The sequence below is a fragment of the Numida meleagris genome, chromosome 2 (assembly GCF_002078875.1).
Source record: "Numida meleagris isolate 19003 breed g44 Domestic line chromosome 2, NumMel1.0, whole genome shotgun sequence".
NCBI lineage: Eukaryota > Metazoa > Chordata > Aves > Galliformes > Numididae > Numida > Numida meleagris.
The window spans coordinates 49,490,861-49,517,445 of record NC_034410.1 but is presented as its reverse complement, the minus strand read 5'-3'; the positions used below and the strand labels follow the sequence as shown (position 1 = coordinate 49,517,445).

At 37.6% G+C, this 26,585-nt stretch overlaps 1 protein-coding gene across 2 annotated transcripts in view; it reads left to right on the top strand.

The window, feature by feature from the left end:
* The window catches only part of VPS41 (VPS41, HOPS complex subunit), a 106,192-nt gene that overhangs the window by 11,711 nt on the left and 67,896 nt on the right, over positions 1-26,585 (top strand). For both annotated transcript variants that reach the window (XM_021385845.1, XM_021385846.1), the window contains exons 3-5: positions 5,661-5,768; positions 8,561-8,638; positions 25,731-25,805. In XM_021385845.1, the coding sequence (XP_021241520.1) occupies positions 5,661-5,768; positions 8,561-8,638; positions 25,731-25,805 (261 nt within the window). The remainder of the gene's footprint in view (positions 1-5,660; positions 5,769-8,560; positions 8,639-25,730; positions 25,806-26,585) is intronic.

The window sequence follows — 26,585 nt, the reverse complement described above, 5'->3', positions numbered from 1 at the left end:
AATTCCCTGCGTATTATGTCCCATACTGCTCCTTTGCTTAACTTCGTAATTCACTAGTTGTATTCCCACGTCTTGCAAATGGGTGGTATTGTTCTCTAGCATATGTTATCTTTTTGTAACTCTTTGCGAAATACAGTAAAGCAGGAATTAAGTGATGCATTCAGGCATTCCTGGGATGGTACTGGAGACGTGGAAGTTTGTGTCTGGTGATCTGGTTTACCAGCATGTCTAGGCTGAGCTTAGGCTAAATACAGTCTGGGGACTGAACTTAGGCTAGGTACGATCCAGGTAGTGAGGACTAGAGGTGACTGAGCGATGGAGCAGTAAGCCTTTCCTGAGCTGCTCAGTGCAAGGAGACTATTTTCTCTAAAAAATTTGTAGGAATGAGGCTTAGGAAACCTGAAATCAGATCTGTTTATAAGTCAGTGCTTTAATATCTCTTGAATCTGAATGGAGATAAGGCCTAAATAAAGGTTTGGGATTTGAGCTGCAGAAGATAAAAGACTGAAAATAATCATAACACTTTGTTATTGGACCAAAGGAGATATTATGGCCAGCGTTAGAAATCTCGAGGTGTAGTAATGAGGTGAAATCAATAGTTTTGTTTTATCTACTGTGTTGTCAGGCAGTGTGAGCTTCCTCATATGTCTTGCAACAGCCTTGCTCCTCAGCCCAACCGTGTCCAAACTGAGCATTGTGCAGTCTCCCCAGTCCTACAGTCCTGCCCTATTCAGCAGGGGTACATTAAAGAGAAGGGCTTGCGTATGGCCTGCGGCTCAGGCATACTGTGCAAATGCCTGCTGATAGTGTGGCTCTCAGAGGTGCTGGGAGGTGCTAGAAGTTCCTCCATTCCCTCTTCTCAACAGGATACCACCCACTCCAATGAGTACTTGTTAACACCCATGTCAGTTAGGGTATTTGTAGAGAAAAGACCCTCAAAAATAAAATGTATAAAACCAATGCAGCCCTCCAGTTAAGACACCACTTCTATAAAAAGTTAACACTAGGAGATTTTTATCCTTTTGGTCAAGTCAAGAAGCTGTTGAGAGAGCCTAGATTTGATCAGAAAAGCAATAGATGATCTTACTAACTGAGTTCTACTAGATATTTTCCTGCACTTTGTGCAGGATGTATGTGTAGAAGAGAATTAAGTAGTTCTCCATGGAGACTGTGTTCTGGGACTAGAAGACTTTTTATGTATTTTGTTTGTTGTTGAATTTCTGTAGTAAGTGAACCTACTATCAGCAAAACACGAAGGATGTGATTGTTAGAATTTTTGCATAATGGAGGTTGCTCTTTGAAGCTTTACATCAACCACAAAATAAATGTAATTTATTTCCTTGGCTTGACTCAAGATTTTCACAACTTTGTGAACTAATTGGTTAAATTTCTTGTTCTCAGTGATAATTGGTTTTGGAAAGAAAATAATTTCTTAGTAGATTCTACATGAGTTTCCACAGATCTGGCCTGCATTAAATGTCAAGAAATGTTGGCTTTGCACTTGGACAGCAGAGCACTTCCAGTGGCCTCTAAGCTAGAAGGAAATGAGCAAATTTAACATTTTTTCTTAAAATTTCTCAAATCAAAATGAATTTGAAAGTATGAAAATGAGTTGGGTTCTTTTTTTTTTCTTTCCTCAAGACATGGTGTTCTAAGCCTAAGATACCAGGGCTTTGTTTTGGAAAGATGTGAGTGTGGGCCCTCTGAAAGCAGTGGAGTGATTAACTCGAGTGCTTTTCTCTTTGAATTTAAATACTTTGCTGGTCAAAACTTGAAGGTGTAAACAGTGCCAGAGCAACCACCTCCAGTAATTGGAGTTCTGGCTAGAACTGGATGGGTGCTGCACAAGCAAAGATGAAGGGCACTTCCTTATAACGTATGCACCGTTTATTTCCATAAAGGCTTTGGAAAACTTAGAGGACAAATCATGCAGGAAGGATGACACTTTGCTGTCAATGCCCGTAACATAATTAGAGTATCCGCAATCAGCAGAGCATGCAGTTCATGTGACAGACTGACCTGTGGGCAGATCTGCCGCTGCAGGAGCAAATACAGGCTAATGGAATAACTCCAGGAGCTGCCCACAATTTCCTTCTGGATACGTTCTTTCCCAGGACCAATTCTTGGATTATTTTCTCTACTCAATATTTTATTGCAGTTGTTCCTGTAGACAAAGTGGAGGAGGGCAGGGCCAGAATATCTGAGGAAGGCTGTAAACTTGCATGTTGAAAGGCAGACCACTTCCCTCGCGGTGATACTGGCCCTTGGAGGACTTAGTGCACACTTGCAGCACACCCTTCAGTTGTGTAAATCTGCTCCAGATGAAGAGTTTGTAGGAAGCTCCCTACCTACTGGATGATGGGCATGGGAATAGCAATCTTTTTTTGTTGCAGAAATTCAGAAGCAAGAAAGCCCCTTAACAGGTGTAGGATTTAGATTGGTCTGACCAGCTAATTAGAATATTTCTTTCAACAGGAAACATGCTTTCTGTGGGAAATATTTATGGATACCTGGAACAAGTTCTTCCTAGCAATTTTACTCTTGGCTTAGCAGTAACAGGCAAAGAGAAAAGTAAAAGGAAAATGAGTTTCAAATTAGTATTCCTGTGGTTGAAGAATGGTTATTATTTACTGTAAAACAACCCAAAGGTAGCTTCTTCTTGTCAGCTCCGTGGGACTCCTTCACTTTCTGAATTTAAATCTGCCATGTGTGCAGCACTTTCAGCATCTTGTGTAGTATATATTTCTTTTCCTCTCAATACATTTGACAAGAATTTCAAAATCCTGGGCTGTTGTGTTTTCTTAGGCAGACTGTATGGAAGGATGTGTTTGGCAGTGGTACAAGAAGCTGTGCTATAAAATTTATTTTCGAATGTTTAGATTCCTCTAGGATGGTTTAAAGGACTTCTCTTTAATTAAAAGTGCCATACACTTAGTAAAAATCCATGTTAGTTGAGAAATTGATTTTTGTTTTTTGCTTCTTAAAGGGAAGCTTGAGTTTCCTTGTCTGGGGTAAATGTCACTCTGCTTCTATCGCGGCTTTGCTGCGAGTCAGGACTTGTACTGTTCCTCAGGGTTGTCATAGAAACGCAGCTAACTGTCAGCTCTGCTCAGGCTGCTGATGGTTTTATTTGTCGGTTTTCAGGATTATTAAAATTTAACAAAAATTATTGATTTGCTTTTTATTAACACCGGCTTGTGTTTACTTTAGAAGTTCAGACTGCATAGAAGCTTTTCCTGAAAGAAAAAATACCGTACAAATGATTAAACTCTGATACTCTGGAGAAGGGATCATCAAATGCATTTAATATATGGGCTGGGGTCTGCAACAGTGGAGAAATCTTGCATTTTTTGCAAATCACCTTTTCATATCACTTTGTTTACAGCCAAGTCATTGCCTTCCTCCCCCCCCATGTTTCAATTCACCTTTTAGCTCGTCTTTTACTTAACATAAAAGATACCTGTCAAGAAAGCGTGAAATGGGTGCATCATTGTGCCTTCTATTTGAAGTTTCATTTTGTTTACTTTTTCTTGAAGCTTGGCAGAATGCTTCAGTGCACTGACTTCTGAAAGTATATATTTTTTGTATACGCATGTGTGGGAAAAATTACTTAGTTTTCACTCATAAATAAGACAGGCAAAACTTATTTACAGTAACTTTATCTAATGGTCCATGGATGAATGCTTTTATGCAAACTACTGAAGAGGCTAGAATTAACTTTTCACGTTGGTTGCACATTTGATGTCTAGACTTCAGCAACATGTGGGATCTTAGAACAACTTGATGGCTGGAGTTCAATTTTGACTTTTATAAATTTATTCAGAGATTACCCACACATTCCAAGTGTAATATTTATGAGCAGTGTATAAAATGTGGTAATGTGTTAATTGCTGTAGAGTGGATGCACTCTTCCTTCCTCCTTCCACCACTTACATGATTTTTGCTTTGACTTTACCTCCTCCTGCTCCATCGTAGTCGTTTATTAAGGATCTGTGGGCACAAGTAATTTGGCTGATTTATATACAGCCCTATAATTTGACATTGTCATTCTGTCTAGTAACAACTTTGTTCATTGTTGGGCTTACTGAATAAAATTGTTTCTTGGTGGACATTTTGACACCTCACTTCAGACTGCTACGTCATGGGCTGCTGACATCCCTATATTAATCTCATTTGTATTCTGTCACAAAACTCTGAAATAGCATTTCAAAAGATCCTTTTTTTGCAGTGTATTTCTATAAGCCTGGTGCTAAATACTAAATGTTTCCATAGGTCCACATGGCTTCTTTATGTTTTGTATGAGAGTTTGTGGATATTAACGTGTGTGTGATAGCGCACGTGGCAAAGGCAACTTAAACAAAATATTAATATCTCTTTTCCCACATTCATTTTTCAGATCATTAGCTACAAAAAGACATTACACAAAGAGAGTTTTTCTGCTGTAGTCTGACACTGTTCATTTTTATTTTCAGTGGTGGGAAGCAAAGGATCTGCTTTACTGGGGCTCTCACTGGTGTGCTTTGACTTAGGAATTTGTTTTGTGTGGGAAATACATTCAACGTTGATGCATTAATTAGAACTAATAGTGTATGTGGGAGATTATTATGAAAGTCCTACTGCTTCCCAGTGGGAAACAAGGGATATGTATGAGTTTGTGTATGTCTAGGCATGTACAGTAGTATCTGTGGCTTATTGAAGCTTATGAAATCTCTCCTCGGCATTGTACTTCAGTAGACCGTCGGTTACTGATAGTTGCCTGTGACCAGAACACTGCTTTGCACCTTGAATTTCCTTTTCTCAGGAGATAGCGTGTTGGGTGATCAGTGAGTTTGCTCCTTGTACTTTTTACCTTAGTCTCCTCTTTGCTCACAGTGTGCCACTTCCTTTGCATCTAGGTAGTGATTGATGATAATACCTAACGCACTGGAAAAGAAAAAGAAAGGAAAGGTTTGATATTCGCTGCAGATGATAGAGGTGACCCATAAGAACATACCATGTCTGGATCCTCTTCCCAGATACTGTTGCAAAAACATATTTATACTTTTTCTTAACTAAAAACCTATTGGTATGTCTTACACAGTTGTCTTACTCCTAGTGGATTCTTTTTTTTTTTTTTAACAACATTTTGCCCCTATCCTTCCTACAGAGATAGCACGTCTTGTAAAGGTCCTGAAGTTTCTTGTAACCTGCGTGTTGCAGCTTAGAATCAAATGTGGTGATGGTAGAACACTATTTTATCACCATCCATTTTTCCATATCCATCTCTTTTATATTTTTCTTCTGAATCGGGAATGACTAATTTTATGTAGCAAAGTACACGTGTGCATTTTTTTCCACGCTTTTTTAGGTATCAACTAAATGCCTCTTAGAATACTGCTGTACTGATATGCTATTATACAGTCTTTGTTTGCACCCAGAACTTTGGAGTGAAAAAAGAAATCAGTAACAAAAAAGCACAACCCAAACTCTGGAATGATAAAAATGTGAAAGTTTAGCTTTGGATTGTAATGGCTGTTGTTAAGATGTGATAGTGATCCATCTTTGCCTGTTGCCGTACAACAGTTATGGGATATATTTACATTCCTTTTTATTTAAAATTAACTTCTAAATGTTTTTTATTTTATTTTTTCTCCCTTTTATTTATACTGTTACAAATATAGGAAGATGAGAGCGAAGAGGAGCCCAAGCTGAAGTATGAACGACTTTCTAACGGAGTGACAGAAATTCTGCAGAAGGATGCAGCTAGTTGCATGACAGTGCATGAAAAGGTATCACGCAATTTTAGGGCAGAGATGGTACTTCTGCTTTGGTTTATGTATTTATCTGTGCTTACAATGCACCAGTATATTCATGTGTAGAAGTACTGCCAGATTTAGAGGTGCAGTGCAAGCCAACAATAATATGAATAAAATTCATAGTTAGCCAGTGTTGTACAGTCCTTCCTTTCATGGTGAGAGAATGTGGTCAGAATTCAAGATGCAATAATTAGTTAGATGCTATGTTTACATAAGCTACTGGAAAATGCTTACTGGATTTTAAATATGGACAGTATTATGAGCTACAGCTGGGATACAATCCCAACTTTCTTTCATCCAGAAAATAAACTGTCATGTAATATGCTTATTTGTACAGCCTGAATCTCTGAGAACAGGTTCATGCAAAGGGATAGCTTAGCATATATTCAGCTGTGGGAGACGTCTGAGTTTCTGTTTATACAACGTGAAGGAAGTAATTACAGTGTGTTTTTTTTAATGCTCTAATGCTGTTTCAGATGTACCAGAGAATGAAAGGGAGGAAGGGATAAAAAGAAAGAAGAAATTTTATTAAGATTTGTTTCTTTGTTCTTACCATAAAGGAACTTAAGTTGTGTCTTTGACTTAAATAATTGCTTTATTTTCTTATCTTTTGTAAATATTGTGGATTGTTTTAAAATACTGAAGAATGATGAACATCTGAAAGTATGCGAGTTAATGATTTGTCAAGTAACTATTACTATGTAAAACATAATTGTTGCTTTCTGAATTCATAATTTTTCACAGCCACTAATAACTCCTTAACATTTATTGTTGAGGGATCTATCTCTGTTATTTGGCTATGTTTTTTAGATTGCCTCTTTTACTCACAAGACTGCTGCCACGGTTTAAGAGGCTGTTAAGATGAGGCATGTGTTTTAACTGTGGGAATGAAAACAATAAGTCTTTTAAAAACGTTTTTTGACAACCTAGAATTAAACAGATATTTTGAAAATTGGCAAGCATTTCTTCCCAGTATGTACTACCTTTCTGAGCTTCAGGTGAATTTTGAAAAGCAAGAGATAAGCGAGATTCTTCTATAAGGACGTGAGCAGATACAGCTTTAACTCCAGCATCACAAAGAGTGGCAATACAGGAAAGCTGTTTAAGTATCCCAACACTTTTAGTTTTCCAGCAAACTATATACACTATTTATGAGAAGGATCAATATGGTTAGAAGCTAGGTACTGGAGTCTGTTATATGTCTGAATATGTCTGCTACAACAGAGAACTTAAAACTGAAGGTGGGTTATAGGTGCTGTTAGGGTGTTCTTTGGTTTGGTTCTGTTTGCTTTCCTGCTGAAACAGGAAAAGCCCTTCTGAAGACTCATCATTAACAAAATTACATCGTACTGTAAAATATGTCTCTGATTAAAGCAGTTGAACTTCGCTGGGAATCCTGAAAATCTGGCTTCTGTATTCAGACTAATTTCCCCCCAGAATTATTTTTTTCTTTTCACTGCTAAAGCATCATATTTTCACCAGGCTTGCTGTCTGCACTGGATGACTAATCGTCATGGCACCTGGTGCATTCAAGCAGGCCTGTGCAGTGGAATAGTCATACCTAGTTATGTCTGCACACCTGATGTTTTATTAACCAGTATTGATTTTTTTACCCGGGGGACTTTTTTCTTCCTGAAAAAAGGCAACCTTGCAGGAGTGAAAGGCATTGCAGGGAATGAATTTCTAATGAACCCCTTCTTTCCCTTTTTTGACTCCTTTTAATGTAGCTTCATATTTTAAGTGCCTGAACTGAAATTTCATTTTAAGCAATTCCATTTTGATAAATCCTTTTAAACCTTGACTTTCTGTAAGGTTATTTTTTAAAGATTGTGCTGCCTGACTGACACGCTTAGCAGTGCCTGTAAATTTGAGCATTTCATTATAGGTTGCAATGAAGCATGCTCGCATGCAGTGAAATACAGAGAATTGAGGAGCCTAGACTATTTGAGTAATGCTGAAAGGAGGTGGGGGGAATAAAAGAAACCTCTGTCATAAATCAAGTAGTACCAAAGTTCTCACTTTCCTGCTTAGGTGTAGTTTGCATGGTTCAATTAACAGCAGATCTCTCAGAATCAATTGCAGTCTTGTTTATATCAAAGTAATTTTGTGGTAGCATGCATTTATGTGGAGAGCTCTTTGTTACTTATTTTTAGAATGAAACTCTGAAATGCCCAAGGAGAAGTGTTATTTGTATTGAGAGTCTGCAATGTAGGAGTGTTACTAAGTGAAAGAAAGAAAACTCAGTAGTTATCTGTGTGCGTAAATGCACGCAGAGACTTTCAATAATCCAGCAGTGTTTTACCAATGGCCTTTTCCTCTGTTTGAATGTTTTGCTTTTATGTTTATGATGGGGGAGAATTAAAGCCCAAATGAAACCATTACAGTTGAAAAAAAGCTGTGGAAAGGATCCCAGAACGATTTCAGGTCTGTGTTTAAGTTCTTGCTTTCACACTGCATTTTTAATTTGCTGCCACAGTCCATCAGGCAGTGCATATGGACTGCAGACACACCATTAGTTGTCAGTAGATGAGGATCCTCATGACTCATTCTGACAGCTAACTTGCACTATCACAGTAATATGGGCTTGAAGCCCTGTTTTATTCTTTAGCTGCAGTTAAAATAAGCTTTGTCTATAGCAAGTTGTTTTTTTTCCCTCTAAACGTTGCTAATCATTAATCTGTTAAACATTCTGGAGTTCATTTAGCACTGCTGTAGTTCTGGTTATGGTGTCTTGTGTTTGTATAATCAATCTCTTTCTTTTACAGTTTTTGGCACTGGGAACACATTATGGCAAAGTTTATTTACTTGATGTCCAGGGGAACATCACACGGAAGTTTGATGTTGTAAGTATGGCATTATTTACAGCACATCTACTGCATTGTAAAATGCCGTGATGTACTAAATAATAGATAAATTAAAGTTTGTGCTACACCTGAAATTTTACTAATGCATTTCATGACTTCCCATCCCCACCGTAAGACAACAGGCAATTTATAGTCCTTGGAAAAAGAAGTTGAACTGGATGGTTTTGTGATGAGCACATCTCAGTTTATATATAATAATGTCTCTTTCTGAAAACAGAAGAGGAAATACATATTTATGATTGTAAATAGCTATTATTAATTATGTACCCCAGAAGCTCTTGACTTCCATAAGGTATGAGCCTGCTCATTAGGTGACTATTGTCAGTTGTTAGTGTGTATGCTATCATCTTATGTAGTTGCCACAAGTAATTGAAAATTGATCGATTGCCTTACTGGTTCAGTTTATCTACTGCAAATATATAACGCTAATATTTTATGTGAATGTTTTGAAGCTTGGACTCTTAAGGGATTGTATTGATTGAAGGAAGAAGGGGCAGACTTTTTTTTCTTATTTGGTTCCTGATATTAGAAGATGAATGAAATGGTCAGTTTAAAATTATGTTCCAGAATATTAATTTTTTAAATTGTGCACGTTTGTTGATTTTTTTAATTTTTATATATTTTTATTTATACATATACACATACACATCTTTTTCAGTGCCCTCTTTTTCCATAGGAGTCGGAGAAAGGGAGCTGGCAGTTGGTTTTTTTTTCCTCCTGGTATTGTCACAAAATCTGGTGGCCAAGCGTCAACTTTTCATAGCAGTGTCAGCACTTGTCAGAGTGTCCATTGCAAGGTGTTGGCATGTTTGCAGAGAGAACATATGTTCTAAAGCTGACACAGCTAGCTGCATGGGAGAGGTTAAAGGTTTTGTTTATATTTTTGAAAAATCTAATTACACAATTGTTGTGCAAGTGGAAAAAAGTCTCAGCCAAAACGTAGCCTCCTAGGCACAGCCTTTGCAGAAAATTTTACAAATAGCAGCAGTCAGATTAACAATGACCTTACTGGACATTAATTAAAAGTCAACCTAATGATGTTCTGTTTCTTGTAACTTTTTACGTTTCTTGTAACTTTTTACGTTTCTTGGCCCTATAGAGATGATGCTGCCTGCAATTCAAAAAAGGAAAGGCTTTAGGTGTCTCCGGTGGGTGGTTCCAATTACTTTGCATGTATGCTACTTGTTAACTTTCTCTTCAAATAATCTATCTGGGGAAAAAGACTTGATTAAAGTGTACCTGAATTCTTCTCTTCCGTCACTGCAGTAAAAGATTTGACTCAAGAACTTGCTCAAATGAAGTCGACATTTTCTCTTGAGGCAAGCATTAAATGCCTTAATTATATTCATTCCAGTCTGTGTCAGGTAATTGAAAGAGTTCATTTGTAGAACTGTCTATTTTTTGTAGGTGCGTGACCAAGGCGATCTTCCTCCACACTCCTTCCTAAAGGTGAAATCTCTGTATCTTTCTGTGAAGATGTAGTGTACAGCAAGTCATGGGAGATCTGTTGTCTACTAAAGACTTGAAAACAAAATCCCTGCATTCTCTTTATACCCACCCACTCAAATCTGCTGTTCTTTACTTTTCTTTATTATTGAAGCCCTCTTAGTAGCTGCTGGAAGGCTTGTTTCTTACGATAAAGTTAGGATTGGGCCATATAAACCACTGCTCTACAGCTTTTATGGTATTATCTCCTTTCCAGACCTTTACTGGCTTCAGATAGATATTTTTGTGCCTTGTCTTATTATAGTGATAGCAGTGATTTCTTTTTCAACTGTTTTGCTTTTTGAGATGTAGAAGAGGAAAAAAGTGTTTCTTGCAGTATATTCTTAGTATTTGTCTGTTGGTTTCTTGTTAATCTTGTTTTTTTTTCTGGTAATATATGAATCTCTTGTGCAAAAGATAGATTACGTCAAGGATCAGGTAGAAAGGGTGCATTTTGTCTTTTTCGTAGTTTCAAGAAAAATAATTTTGATCAAGGAGCACTAGCATTCTAAAGAAAAACTTTTCTTTGGAATTACTAGGTGTTGTAGAGCAGAATGGACTATCTATATGTGAAACAAGGCAGCTCTGAAACCTCCTTTTCTGGTTAAACAGAGAAGGATTTTTTGAATGAATGTTGTCAGCCGTTGAACCAGTGGAGATGGCTTATTTTGCATTGGCTGCTGTATGTCAGAATTCTATCCTTCTAACCTGAACTTCTAAAGATTTTGGGCTACAGACTAGAAGAATGACAAACAAAACTCTTGGTGGGTTTTTCCTTCTCTTCTCCACTATCTGTTTGCCGTCTCTCCTCCCTGGAGATTTGCATTATAGCACTGCTGTGTTGTGAATTGCAAACAAATATTTCTTAAAGAAAGAGAGTCACTTCATGAACTATATAGATGCAAAACATTCTCTTGTAAATTCTCTATGGCAAAGAGTATTTTCTTTGGTTAAGTCTTCTCTGCTTCTTCATTGGGCCCTGAATGAACAAATTCCCACTGAGATGTGTTTCCATTCATGAATGCAAACACAAGATAGTGTTTATTACCTTGCAATAGTAAATAGGAGAAAGATCTGTTGTTACTAATTTCTAGAAATTTGCAGTGCTTAAAAATTGCTCCAAGTAAATAAAATAGTGTCTTGTTAAAGAGAGATGACATTACCTCAAGCATTGATATCTTGGACAAAAGTTGATATTAAATATACGTGGAAAATATCATTACTTCTCTCTTAGTCCTCTTGATTTCCTTTAATCTCTTTTATCTCTGTTGAACAAATAAATACAAATTTTGTTTTTATGAGAAGTCAGATTCCATTCTGTACTGGCTTTCATTTGATTTTGATCCCAATTATGAGACAGATATAAAGACTGACCACCTCAGAGGATTTACTTACTTTATCATATCATAGCATAATTATCATGTCTAGTTCCTGTGAACTTTGAGAGAGAACAGACAGGTATGTTTCAGAATCGCCAAGATAGCCAGTTTCTGGCTAATGATCTTGTTGAAGTCTGAATCACAGAATTGCAGAGGTTGGAAGAGACCTCAAGAGATCAGTGAGTCAAACCCCCCTGCTAAAGCAGGTACTCTACAATAGGTCACACAGGTAGGTGTCCAGACGAGTCTTGAATATCTCCATAGACAGAGAGTCCACAACCTCTTTGGACAACCTGTTCTATTGTTTCATTGCCCTTACTGTAAAGAAGTTCTTCCACATCTTTGTATGGAACTTCCTATGTTCAAGTTTTAATTCAAATAATTAATTCAACTATCTAAACAACAACAACAGAAAAGACCTGTTTGGTTAGTTTTTTAACGAAACATGTTAGATCATCATCCTGTAATATTAGAATACTTAGATTGTTTTGTTGCTGAATTGCAAATATTGTTTCTAGTGCTGCAAAAGCTTATATTCATGTGCATCATAAAAATTCTTGGAGGCTTCTGTGAAACTAACCTTAAAAGCTTAGAAGTCTTAGAGACTTAGAAGTCTTTTCAGATCAGTCTTTCTTCTATCCTCTGCCAGGTCAACTAATAGTCTTTTCAGGTTTGCAACTCCTCTTACCAATAAAAGTGAAAATGCGTGCTTTGAAACCAGTCTGGGAGATTTTTAGTTTGGTGAGCATTATAAGACAGAATTTGGGGGTGCTGGTGTCTCAGTGGCCACACGTGCACTCTCATACGATCTCCTCTCCTACATGCCTAGCATGTTTGTTTTTTTTTTTTAGCTCTCACCAGCGTGCCTGTCTTTGACAATGTCAGTCGCCTAAGATTAACTGATATGCATCCTCAAATAATGTATGTTTGACAAACTGGTGTTCTGTTGTACTAGGGTTCACTGCATTGAGTGAGATGAAATGTGTCAAGCGCACCGAAAATTATTACTAAAAGGCAACAAGAAGGGGGGAAAAAAGCCTGCTAATGCCACTGACAAAAGATGATGCAGGACTGATTCACAGCATGTTAATTCCAAATGCCTCTCTGTCTTTCTTTTCCTCTTAGACTGTCTACAATTTATTAATATAATTATTGCTTCAGCTGACATCTTGTGGATTAAGGACTTGTAGATATGGAGAAATCTGTACAAACATGTTTAGTTAAGTAACAAATCAAAAACCTTCCAAAAGGCAAGAAAATCTGTACTCATTCTAGTCTTCTAATAAATATCAGGCTTAAAGCAAAAATGGGAAGAAGTCTTGGCTGTTGCCAGTGATATTCTGTGAGAAGGGGAAACTACACCTATTTTACAAGTAAATATTTAAAGCCTCTCAGGTGCTTCAGAGGTGATGCATGAGCCTAGAAAACAAAGGTAAATAATCTTTTAAAATTCCTACTAGTACAAAGAAGTTAAAGTTTTCTTTGCATGCAATACTTGTGAGGTATTCAAAACTGCTAGAATTTCAGAAAGAGAATGAAACATTTAAGTAGAGGCCTGTTACTGCAGAATTTCTTTCCACTGCATCCTTTTTTTCCTGGCCTCAACATTTTTTTTCTGATTGTCTCCCATTACGTAGTACTAAACATTGCTTTATGTCATTTTAATCAAAGTGGCAGAAATCACTAGGCCATATTTGCTTCCTTGAAAATTCAAAATGGAATTCTGGACCTATGAAAGTTGCAGCACTTGCCAGATTCTGGAGCAAGAGTGTTATTTATTTAAAGATAAATCAGTGGCCTTTTGGTGTTTCTGATAACTCAAGAATTCGCAGACAAGTGTCAGAGGTTTCTGTTGACTTATCAGGCTTTTGAAAGAATTTAATTGCTAACGAGAAAGCCATATTTCCTAATGAAGAAGATACTGTTACAGAGCACTGAATGCTGTTGCTGGAAATGATGCAGAACATACTAACAATTGAGATAGATAATGGAGCATCTTTCAATGGGGAATGTAACTTTTAGCATTTGATTGTATAATGAAGAAGTTAGTTTGAATGGAACTTTATGTGAGAGTTGAAGACTCAGATGATATAAATGTCACTTATTTTGACAGGCTACTTAAAATTCTGTGTTTATTACTTTAACTACATCATTTTAGTTGTCACTGTCAGACTGTGAAGGAAGACTTAGTCGGAAAACGAAATGAAGCAACAGAATTTAGAGTAAAGATCTGGGTAGCTGAATGTCAGTGTGCCTTTTAGGTTTGAAGCTGCTCTTTGTGCAGAACAAAACATACTGCTATAAGTGTGGGCTCCAAAAAAAAAAAAAAAGTAAAAATTCAGGTTCTCACTGGGGCAAATGTCTATGCAGGAAGGTGTCATTCTCCTCTGCAGGACCTGCAACTCAGAGTTGGTGGTGGAGTCCTGTGGTTTCATGCTCCTGGCTTAGCCCAGTGGAAGAACTAGAGAGAAGTGACATCCTTTGGGATTCTGCTCTTGGGACTTCAGTGTCTAGACCCAATTTAATAGCTCTCCATTTCTGTCTACCTGTCTTTTTATTTTAGCTGCAGATTATTTGGAAGTCCATGGCTTTTTATAGTAGCTGTGGAAATAACTCACATGGCCCTTGGGTCTGGCTTTTTAGATGCTATAAAAGATGGAAAGTGTGTATTGCGATATTTGTTCTGGTATTTTGCTTATTAGGTTGCCTGTAACCTGGAGTTTCCAATGGAACTATGGTGCTACTGAATATTAGGACCCTTCTTTAGCAGGAATCACAGTGTACCTGGGTGTATGTCTGTCATTCAATGAGAAGTGAGGTATATTGCCAAGACTGGTGAAGTTGTGATGTCAGAGCCATTATTACATAGGTCTATAAAAGTTTCTTGTATGACAGATTATAGAATATCCCATGCAGGAAGAGACACACAAGGATCATGGAGTCTGGCTCCTGGCTCCTCATAGGACCACTCAAAATTCAAACCTTGTGTCCCTTGGTGTTTTCCAAACACTCCTTGAACTCCAGCAGCTCGGGGCCATGCCCACAGCCCCAGCAGAACCTGTTCCATGCCCACCACCCTGTCAGTGAAGAACCTTTCCCTAACCTCCAACCTGATCCTCCCCTGATGCAGCTCTGTGCTGTACCCTCGGGCCCTGTCACTGTCACCAGAGAGCAGAGCTCAGCGCTGCCCCTTTGCTCCCTGTGAGGAGCTGCAGACACCATGAGGCCTCCTCTCAGCCTCCTATGCTCTGGGCTGAGCAAACCAAGGGACCTCAGCCACTCCTCTTACGTCTTGCCCTTCATACCCTTCCCCCTTTCTTTGTAGTCCTCCTTTGGATGCTCTCTCATAGTTTTGTGTCCTTCTTTTGTTGTGGTGCCCAAAATGCCCACAATGCTCGAGGTAAGGCTGCACCAGCACATAGTGGAACAGTCATTTCCATTGACAGTGCTGAAATAAAATAAAAGAAAAATAGAAATTTTGCACATCATCTGTGTATCTAGTGTATCCAACTCTCATTGAACCTGGTGGTGGTTAATGTTTTACTTGCATAAATATATCAGGTTAATGTGGAAGCTATTCATTATTAGTAGAATTAATGCCTGGAGTCTGGATGAAGAGTTTGTTATTGTCACTCCTTAGTGAGGTAAAAGAATGTTACCGAATACTTTTTTGTCAGTAATCTACTGATAACAAACAATTCAGTTTTTATTGACATAGTAAGATTCTGTCCTCTTGTTTCCTCAAATCTTGAAATCTGAACAGTTGTAGAGGAAAAAATATCTCCTGATGAGAGAACGTTGAACATTAAGAATATTAGTACTACAATATTTAATATAGGATTGTTGATCATCCAAGGGCATAATTTTTAAAGGTTGTGGTTTTTTTTTCCCACCAGACCTTGTAGGAACTCTGAATCTATTTATATGAAAGATCAAGCAGAGGACTTACTGTAATTCTGCTAAGTGAATTTACATGTGACATTTTCAAATGTTTCAAAGAAAATTACTTGTGACATTATGCAGATACACCAAACATAAAAACATATTTTTTTTCCTTTTATTCCTGACTCTTTCACCATCTTGGTTTGGTGACATCTGTTGCTTGAATGTATACTGCATCTTGTGATTATTTAGAAAATATAACTTGTTTGCAGCTATTTCTGGCTCACTATACTCACTACAGTTTCATGATTCAACAACAAAGTTTATTTGCTTTTATGAAAAACACAAAGATTGTTTCTAATTTTGAAGACATTAAATAATCAGCTGTGCACAATAATATTTTTTCATATCAAATTTAAACAGAGTATTGCTTTACCAAGGAATTCTCCATTCTTAAAGGAAACTCTTAAAAGAGTCCCAGCAAATTTCAAGCAAATGTTAAATACTGGGCATTTCTACTTTTCTGTGCCTTCTAGAGGCTTGATCTCTGGCAAGACTAGTTTGTTCTCCCTCTTACTACTTCTAAGAAACCTCAGGCTCTCAGCCATTATGGATGTCCTTCCCCTACTGGAATTTTGATGAGTTTGACCAGATGATGTTTACTGGCACAAGGAATATATTTCATAACTTATCGCTTTTTAAAGTCATCTCATGAGCTTATTCTGCCACATCTGTCTCATACCCAGCCTAAATGTATTTTGCTGATACACAGCTGGATTATTGGGCTAAGTTGCTATAAAGCTTTTATTAGCAGCAGTGAAATAGTTAGTTTCAGATAGTACAAATGCATTTTCTAGCCCCTTACAATATTTAAAAGCACAGGAAGGATTTGGAAAAGTTTGCCTTCGAAGAAGCTAGTATACTGCAGATTCTAGAGTTGTTTTCCTTTTGTTAAATGACATATTATACTTGCATGACATTTTCTTGTATACTGAAGGCAAGTGTTGCGTGCACATATAAAAATAATAGCAGTTTACTTGTCAGAATTATTCAGAGTCCTGGCATTAATAAAATATTATTTGCATTAGAAAATGTTTTCATAGTTAGAAAGTCCAGAGCAACTGAGTTCTGGAGGACAGTGTTTTTTATATAAGTTGACATTAATGATAGAGCTGCAGCCCTTTGTTTCCATTAACAATAAAAATGCAGCACTATTAAAAACATAGAATGACATAACAGGGGCATAACATGATGAAGAAAGCACAAAGGTAAAATGAAGTCTTTTCTCCCATAGGGGTAAGATATTGTTGATAACAAACTTCGTAAGTTTAATAAAGATTTGCAAGTGAAGGATGAGGCTTCTTTGCTTGAAAAGACTAGACAGTGTGTACCAGTTGTTTATTGCACTCCTGATGGAATGCTGAATGTGGTCAGTCCACATTCATTTGACCAGTCTTGGGTGTTAATACCCTCAGATTGGTTGTTGACCAAAGGAGCTTCTTTAAAGCTGATCATCTTCTCTGTGACACTCCTGAGGAAACTAGTTCTACTAAGAGTTCTGTGGCACAAATAAATAAAAGTATAAGAAATTCTGTAAGTCTGGTGTTTTTGTGTTCACCATTGTTGCCCTGGCTCATAACAGAGTTGTGTAGGCCATGACAGTTCTTGAAGATAGGAACTTTGACATGTGAGCAGTATAAAAATGGAAGAATGAATGAATCTGCTTGCTTTTGTGATCTGCATTAAATAAAGTTTATTATGAGCAAGAATGTCTACACTTGCTGCTGTTGAAATAAAGCCTCTTTGTATGCAAATGTACTGGGGACATTGCACAGGATCAGTTTGTCTTCACTTTTAGCTTTCCTCATCTTACTGCCACAGTGAGAATGCTGCATACAATTTGCCACTTAAAGTAAGTTACGCTGAACTTCAGGATTCATAGTTTCTACTTGCGTGAGTACTCTTCTCCCACCCTATTTTTTTAGGATCCTGTCAGGAATCCAAAATGCAAAATTGATTGTTGTTGAGGATCTCTTTGCCAGGTTTGCAAGACTATCTCAGATGATGTAATCACAAGTAAAGGAAGTTTCAGAGCTGGTGTCTGAAAATAATAGAATGCTTTAGTAATCAGGAAATGTATTCTCGCACACAGATCTGACTTTTACCTATCTGTACAAATGTTGGTGATTGGATCTCTGTATGGAAAAATATCTCTTTAGTTTTAGCTATTGGCTGAACCTCAGCATTGATCACCCAGTGTAATATTCAGCTATGCCAAGAATATGACTACCTATGTATTATTCAGCCAGGGGAGGAGTTCTTCCCTTATAGTATTTGCATTCTGTGTGATTCAGTCAGTGGGAGATCTTTTCACTGATTTCAGTAGCCACTAGACTGGAATCATCATCTATAGTAGAATGGTTGGCAGGCTAAAATAACTGGAAAAAATAATGCAGTTTTTCATTGCAAGAGCTGATAGAAGAAAACTACTCAAGTCAGCTGTTCAGTGTTACGTCAGGGAGAGGGGAAGAGATGATCATCGTGGCTGTCCTAATGCTAGCAAAACAATGGATGACCCCTTAGAAGAATAGTCAAGAGTCTCACTGCTTTTTTTAAAAGTTGTTTGGTCAAACCACTTATAGAATAATCTCTAAAGCAAACCTGTCCTGTCAAGAACGTGCTGTTTTATGATCTGGTTGGCTTCTCTCATCCTTCGCTTCTTTAAGTTGTGTTTTGTCAAGAAATGGAGAAAAGTATCGGTCTACCCAGTTCTTGTTAAGTACATTAGTGGCATTGGGGTATTATTCCGTTAAAAACCACCTACAAAAGTGCCCCAGTAAGTATGATCGTCAGGGTTTTAGATTGCTCTCCAAGACCCGATTTACAATACAGTAGCCCATGTAGAAGCAGAATATTCCATGATGAATTCTCAAAATTTTCTATGCTTGGGGAGCTGGTAGAGAAAAGAAAGCTGATAGAGAAATCGGTGAGGTGCATCTCACTATAATAGTCCTCTTCCACCATGTACTGGGGTTTCCAGGGCACATATATGGAGTTATCGCCTGCATCCCTTACTTAATCCCTCCCATAATTATGCAGTGGGGAATATTGCTGCATATTCTCACATGACTTTGTCCACAGATAGTGACTATGTAGCAGAGGCAGGCTTAGGGCGTTTCATCTTTGAGGCCCTGCAGTTACATAGTGCATGTCAAAGGGGACCTAGGAAGAGGAGGAAAGGGGAGTAAATTGTTTCCTATGGCACAAAGCTCCCGTAAGGACTTAGCTTTACACACCACTGTTTGAAGAGAAAAGAGATCCTGTTTTGGATCTGTTAGGAATTAGCTAACAGTTAAGCATTGCTTGGAGGAGGTGTAGGCTTTCAATATAGATCTGTTTTCAGTTATAGCTCTGTCATTCCTAAACAAGTCTTCTGATTGTCTAGCAAATGCTACGGTTTTAGGGAGATCCCTTGTTAATTTTTCTCTTTGGATGTGTTTTTGCTTAGTTCCTGTAGTTGACAAATAAGATTAAGGGATTCACTGATGTGGAAATTATTGAAATCACTGTAGGCTTTCTGGTCTTTCTCACTTTGTCAGACGATATATGAGAGATTCCTTGTCCTCATATTCCATTAGAATTAGACAAGCTTTTGAGATTTTCCTTTTTGTAGGTAAGGTATGACTTCCCGCAGACAAAGTATAAGTTAATGTTATTTTTCTGTGTCCCAGACTTTGTTACTCTCTGCAGACTTCCTCCTTCCCTTTTCATCTAACGAATATAGTCTCCCATTTTTCATTTGAAGAATGATAAATTCATGAGTGCTGCAGGAAGAGCACTGGAGCAGGAGTACTCACTCACTTACTGGAATACTAGAAGCACTGCTGAACAAAACCTTTTTGGTGTGGATATTAGTAAATTTTCATCAAATGAAAATTTGTGTTCTAAGTTCAGAATAGGTAATTTCTATTGCAGACAGCAGCAAGCAGCTTATCCAGTAACTTTTAAAACTGCCCTTTTCATTTAAACCTTTGTTTTGTTACATTATGTTTCTTAGTTGTGCATATACACATAGATATATATGTACTTCTATCACTTGACATGTATACCATGATATAGTATTGTTTTTCGGGTTGCTTTTCCCTCTATTGTGTCAGTAAAAATCTATGAATATGTAAACTATGCATAGGTCAGTTCAGGGCTGTAATTTTTTTTTAAATACTGAGAGCGTCTTCTACTGTGTGCTTTATTTCCAATCACCTTCTCTTGCTTCCCAAAATGAAAAGACCCTGAAAAGTTCAACTTCCTTTTTGGCAAGTTACTTAAATGAGGCGTTCTTCTAGGTGGGCTGAGGTTATCATTTTGAATTGGGCAGACACACTTGGAGAAAGAGAATATTTAGTAGTTGCTTACTTTATTTCAAGTAAAGTAACACTGTTTCTCCAAATTCAATGGAGTATAGATCATTTAATTTATAAATATAAAAGCTGAATAGTCAAGGCTCTATTTAGAGCAAATTCCTCATCCCACTAGTGCAAGTCTTATATTTTAAGAGTATCTTGGCTTGGTTATGGCAGTAACTGAGGCAGTTTGTTTCCAAATTGGCACTGCCACTTGGAGACCTCCATGGTGGAAGTAATTGCTTCCATTGGAAAAATTAGTATTTCCACCATTTCCATGGTGGAAGCAATGCAAACATAAAAACAGTAGCCTATAACCCAGTGGATTAACATTTTAAGAAATGAGTTCATACTGCTGACTGGAGTTTTATGTGTTTGTTTATATGAATATCATGCAGATGATAATTCACAAATAAAAAACAGACTCTTGTAAGAGTCTGATTTATTTTATTTTTTATTTATATTTTTGTTTCAAACTCCATATACATAAAATTTTCCTGTAGTATGGAGATCAGAGTGGTTAGGTAGATCCAGAATTGTAAGAACATAATACAGCAGAAAAGACTTACGGATGATTTTCTCCTTTTTATGTTTATATGCGTGTATGTGCACGGACTGATACTTAAAAATCTTTGAATTAATTTAGGAAAAGTTCCTGAAAATTAAAGAATGGATAACACTGCTGCATAAGTGGGTTGCATTATTGTTCAGAACCTCTTGAAGTAAAATGAGCTTTGCTGCAAGTATGATCAAACACTGCTTTGCTTTTCACACTTCTAATGCATGTGTTGCTAGCCTGCTAACCATGGCTAAAAGGCATGAAGTCACAGGCAACTATTAAAATGTTTAGATTTCTAGCTTGTAAATGTTGCATTTCTCACAGAATTGGAGTGAAATCCAGTCTTACGTTTCTTGTTCATCCAGTTCATATCCATTGGGATGCAGCATTTGTGAAAGAATCAATTATCCATTTGTTAGTCAGAGGAGCTTTACAAATTATACATTAGCAGATTGATTTCTCAGGTTCACCGCTGGGGGACTGATAGTATAAGGTGGGTTGATGATGAGTGCCAGGGGAGAAGGAGTTACCATAATGAACACAATTAAAAGAAGCTTTCTGCATGGCCGTGAATTTAGTCCTACTTTAAGAACTGACATAATCCATAGTAAGTGTGTTTATTTCAAGCATTTTTACATTAATTAGGTAATTGATTAGCACATGAGGTACCTATGTTGGTAGATGCTTGTTTTTCCTTTTCTGTAAATTTGAGGTTTTGCCCAAGTCTATATTTAGATCTACTTGAGCAAGATTCCTGCTAGCTCTTTTTTCCTCTGCCTAAACTTTTCTTTCTTCCATTAAGGTAACGTTTTTTTTGTTCTATAGTGTCAGCTTGACATTATTGATTTTGAACAGTCAAACTTACTTATGTTGTCCAGAATTCCAAACATGTCTCCATTGGAAAGAAAACTGCAGCTAATGGAAATTCAGCTGAAGGCTTTTCTTCTTTTGCCAGAAGTTCCACACTTTATGAAATTCAGCAGCTGTTCTCAAGTTAATCATTTCAGTGTATCTCCCTTCCTAACTAACGGAGTCTTTCTTATTGCCGGACTTGAACCATATCGCTTTGTAAATACCGTGTGTGTTACTACTACTTGTGCAGTCCTGTAAGTGTCCTTGTGACTGAAAAGAACTTGAGGTATTGTTTTTTTTTCCTTAATTGGCCTAAAGCAGGGGGTCCTGATTAGGTTAAAAAAAATATTATGCAATGTAATACTAATTAAATAATCGTTAGAAATTTACTGAACATTTTATAAGGAGATGTGTATGTTTTTATGGTATAGGATTTGAGATTAGGTCATATTTATTCATTGAATAATGCTTAGGTGAATAAAATGTTTGTAAGTTTTGAACCAACACTTCAACGTCAGATTGCTATTGTTATTCTTAAATTACTATTTTTTAAAAATAATGCCTATAAAGTTAGATTTCCTCTTCTCCTCCTCCCAAAAAAAGAAAAAGAAAAAAAGGTTTTAACAGCTGACTGACCAAACCCTGGAGCATGTCCTGGTTCAGACTGTATCAAGTGATCAGTCCTCCAGATTGAGATGAGTTAGTGCCTTCTTGTGTCCTCTGTAGTCTTGAGTGATAGTTCTTGTTTTGTCAGCCTGTACAAGTAGGTATGGCTGGGAGGGCATTTATTCTCTGTGATTTAAAAAGCAAACCTATTTTCTTTTGCCAGGCAAATTAAACTATTCAATGGTACAGCTGGGATAAGATTTAAAAAAGCACAGGGGAAAGACAGCTGTAATTCCATGGCTGAGTTGGTAACTTTTAATTCAGAAAAGAGAAAGGGGAAGCCTCAAAATTATCTGTGCTTCTCTTTTCTGAAATCTCAAAATTATCCACAAGCTGTTGATAGGATATAAATAAACTAATTTTGAAATAGTAAGTAGCTTGGCTGGCTGGCCCAGCCATGTGTTTATAAAAAATAACTGACCTGAATATATGAGTTGAAGATGATTCTAGAAGAAACACCTTGGACTTAGATAACATGCTAATTTTATTGGTCATCTCTTATTTCTGATTTTCTGGATAGTTTTATGTATATATCTTAAATAGCATAGTGGAGTATAATTCTGGAAATTATAGTCTTGATTGTTACTCAGTGCCAAACCAGAAGCTCCTGGCATCGTCAGTTCTTCTCCTTGCTAGAACTTTATTATAAAATGCATTTAATATTCAGACTTGACAGTATTTGAGCCCATGGTCTGTCATCACTTTCTGAGCTCCATGGAAAGTTCTAGACTGATGAAGCTAGTGAACAAGCTGGTAGACAGCAGTGCCAATTCAACTTGAGAACTGAAAAAAAAATGATTACTCCATTGTTGCTTTACCTTGCATACATCACCTAGAATAGCATTTTCTGCTGAAAATTACCTGGAGGTTTGTGTAAGTAGCAGCTTTGCTTTTAGTTGAATTTATCTTTACTGAACATCCCTTGTGTACACTGCAGACAGCAGGGAAAAAGTGCTGGGGAAGGAAGTGGAGAAGGGGACAGTTAGAAGCAACTGATAAAAACATTGGGCATCCAGAAGGCTTGTAAAAAGTTGCCAGTTGTACGTAGTGTCATGAAATACCATGCGTACTGAATTTCTACTTAACAAATTCCTAGTAAACAATTCTGAAGTACTGCATGCAATTCTCAGTGTGAAAAAAGTAATGCACTGCAATGATGTTCTTTTCCCCTACCCACAGTATACAGCATGTATATGTGGAACAGTTTTGCCCTGCCTGGCACCATTCAGTTACCTGAGCACAGCCACACATCTCATCTCCAGAATGTGCTACGTGGCATCCAAACAGCACAGTGATAGATAAGATCTGTCATCCTGCTCTGCTTCTTCACCTTTTATGCCAAGATAACTTACATAGTCTACCTTGCCTGCTTCCCGCATTTCAGTTTTTGAGCATCAAACTTTATCAAAGTCATTCACCAGCACAGTGGGAACGGTGTGGACATTACAGCTGAGCCCTCTGCTCTTCTGGTGTGTCTGTTTTGTTTCCTTTATGTCTTGGTCTTTCTTGCCATTATGTAGGAGTTCTGCTAGACCCACTGCTGCTGTCATGCAAGCCCTGATAGTAGGCTCTAGGTGGTGGAGAGAAGAGTGGGGCTGACTGAACACTAACTTAGCCCTTGACCCTATGTCAGGGTTATACTATTCAGGATGGACTTTTTGCCTTCCAACTGCAGACCAAAAAAAGAAGAGAAGAACTTCTTTGAGAAAATTATGGCAATAGCAACTCAGATACTTCTCAGAACAAAAACCATGCCACTGGATGAGCTCTGCTGAACTCTCTGCGCTCTTCCTTGCAGAGGGACAGAGGTGTTTATCATTGCAGGGCAGATAGTGGAGATGTGCTGGGGTTTAATGGGTGGGTGTTATTTTTTATGTCTCTCTGACAGAGACAAAAATCTCCTCTTGCACCTTGATGAGCAAACCAGAAATTTAGAAAAGCATTTTCAAGGTAAGGCAGGAGTGAAAGTGTGAGCTGGCCATTTTTATGAAGCTTCTAGAAAGTGAGCCTGATAACTGACATTTTTTGTCGTATTCAGCATCCTCAAACCCTGGAGTTAGCCAGGTGCGCATGTGGCACCTGAGAATCAGAGCCATCATGAAGATGTTGACCACACCAGCAGACTGATCTGCTCTAGCCGTTCTCCTTAGCTGACATCTGAAGTGCGTCCGGAGGAACATGCCAGCTGCCTGCACAGCTGGGACTGCGCTTGCTTCTAGTTTTGAAATGCAGGAAGTCAGCATATCTGCCCTGTGGTGGGTGAAAATACATCTGGAGAACATAAATCAAGGAAAGTTACTCTGATGACTTCCTTGGCAGTGAGCTTCTTGGCAGACAGCTCAGGGTGAAGAGACCATGTTGTGTTAGGCAGCAGTTGCAGTATTACCATGCAGGGCTCTTTGGTGACACAGTGTGGGGCTGAGTGATGTCTTCTGCTTGTGAGGAAGCAGGAAAGCTAAAGTACTTGCAGCATCCTTTTCCCATTTCATCAGGCCATCTGCTGCAGAGCAGGGCACAGTTGTTCAACCTTGGTTAGGAAGAAGGAAATTGAAAACAATTTGGGCAAGTGCTGTTGTTTTTCTTTCTTTTTTTTTTTTTTTTCTGTATTTTTTTACAAGTTGGAGGTGAGGAAAATCTTTGTTTCCCTGACTTGACTTATATTTTGTGCGTGCATGTGGAAGATACACGGGAAAAAGCTTTCCAAAGGCTGTGAGAAGATCTTGGTTTTACCCCCTGTAGGTTGTTCATCGGGACAGTGAGTTTTTATGTAACTTTCTATAGTGGTGTAATTCCAACTTCCATAGTGTAAATAAGGGCTTATTATATTGTAGGCACACCGCTGTAACATTTAATGTGATCCCATGACTCCAGTACTGCTCCAGTGACACTTTGTTTTCACACAAATGTATGATGGACTTCTCCTTTATTATTCTCAGGATCCCAGAAGTGATTTGTTTTGTGATGCAATCTGTTCAAAATTTTCTAAGAGCTTGGAAAGTTTTTCTTAAATATCTGTGGCTGACTTATGGAATCATAGAATTGTTAAGGTTGGACTTGGGTAAAGATCTTTCAATGATGCTTGAAACGATATTTGTTACAGAGGGTGAAATCAGTATCGTGGTATATAAGAAAGTTCCTGGTACTTGAATATAGTTGCGAGGAGTTTTATACATGAGAGGATATGCATAGTATTAGCCAAATGTGAGGTCAGTCCTCAATACTTAAGGACAGATGTTTAAAGTAAACAGTAACATGCTGTATAACCCTTCAGGACAGATTTAAAAGAATGTCTTAAGTGGATAGGGAAAGAAACAATTTATTAAATGGGCGCGTTCTTGAGGCGTTTCCCAGTATTGGTCTGAGTACATCATGTTGCACTTCAGTACCTTCTAATACTAGATTTTGAAAACACTACTAGAAGCAAAAATGAAAGCCAGGGAAGGGATTTCCAGGAAGATCAAACCAGAATTTTCAGTTGCATTGATGCCTGTTTTGTCAGCATGCCTTATGCTGAGTTTTGATAGCGGGAGAGGTTCTTAATGAGTAGCTGTGGTGTACAGGCTCAGAAGCTCCAGTTCTGGGAGCATGACCTTTCATGAGGGCTCTAGGCATCTGAGGTAAAAATATCAGGTCTCTGGGTCAGGCAGAAGGCTTGAAAGAAGGCCGTGTTTGGGCATTGTTGGAGAAAGACCTCTTCCATGTTTTTTGAATTAACACAGTTAAACATCGTACAACCTTTCCTACATAAATCTGAGAAAGTGTAGATGATATAAAAGTGTATGACTACTGATGTAACTTTAAATGTAACTTTAAAAGTCTGTGTTGTTTTTTTTTCTTTTTTTTTTTAGAGCCCAGTGAAGATAAATCAGATCAGTCTGGATGAAAGTGGAGAACACATGGGTGTTTGTTCAGAAGACGGCAAGGTACGACTAACCCATTTATGTATCTCATGAGGTAAAAGGCAGTCCTCAGTATTAAACTTGAGATAATTGTGATACCTGTGAAATTAAGTCCTACATTTAGCACCTCTTCGACCATCCATTTTGAGAATTGGGCTCACCTTTGAATGCTCAAAATTAAAGTCAAATATATTTTGCATGAATGTGCCATAGGAAAAGTAATTACAAGAATGTCAATAATGTAACTGGTATTAAGCTGATTAACAGCTGTGGCAGGAGGACATGTCACCTTAATCATTACTGCTGTGCCAGTTTTACTTCAGTGACTAGTCTGCTGTTCCTGCAAGACAGTAGTTTAATGCCTTTCTGCTATAAATCCACAAAATTGGATTCTGTGGGCTGGTGGTTTTCATTTTCACACACATTATGAATGTTTCTCTTGAATTATAGAATCTTTTGATAAGCAATCATAGTTTATCAGAAGAATAAAGTGTCTTACAACAGCCACATTAAATAAATGTAAAATCAATATATGTACAGTTTCCTAAAAAACTGGCACCTACTTCCTTGACTGAGGACATATTTCATTTGTGCAGTGTATAACTAACAATTATCAGTGCTTCTCTGGAATGTAGAGCTGTGACATTTAGTGGTTTTGGTGATTGATTTTCCACTTATAAGAATGTCTTTTTTGTTTTTAAGTCGATGGCAGTCTTTTGTAATGTTGGTTTGCAATGATAAAATTCTTATGCACAGGGTGTTTTTGAGCTTCTTTTTTTGAATGTAATGATCATATACAAATGC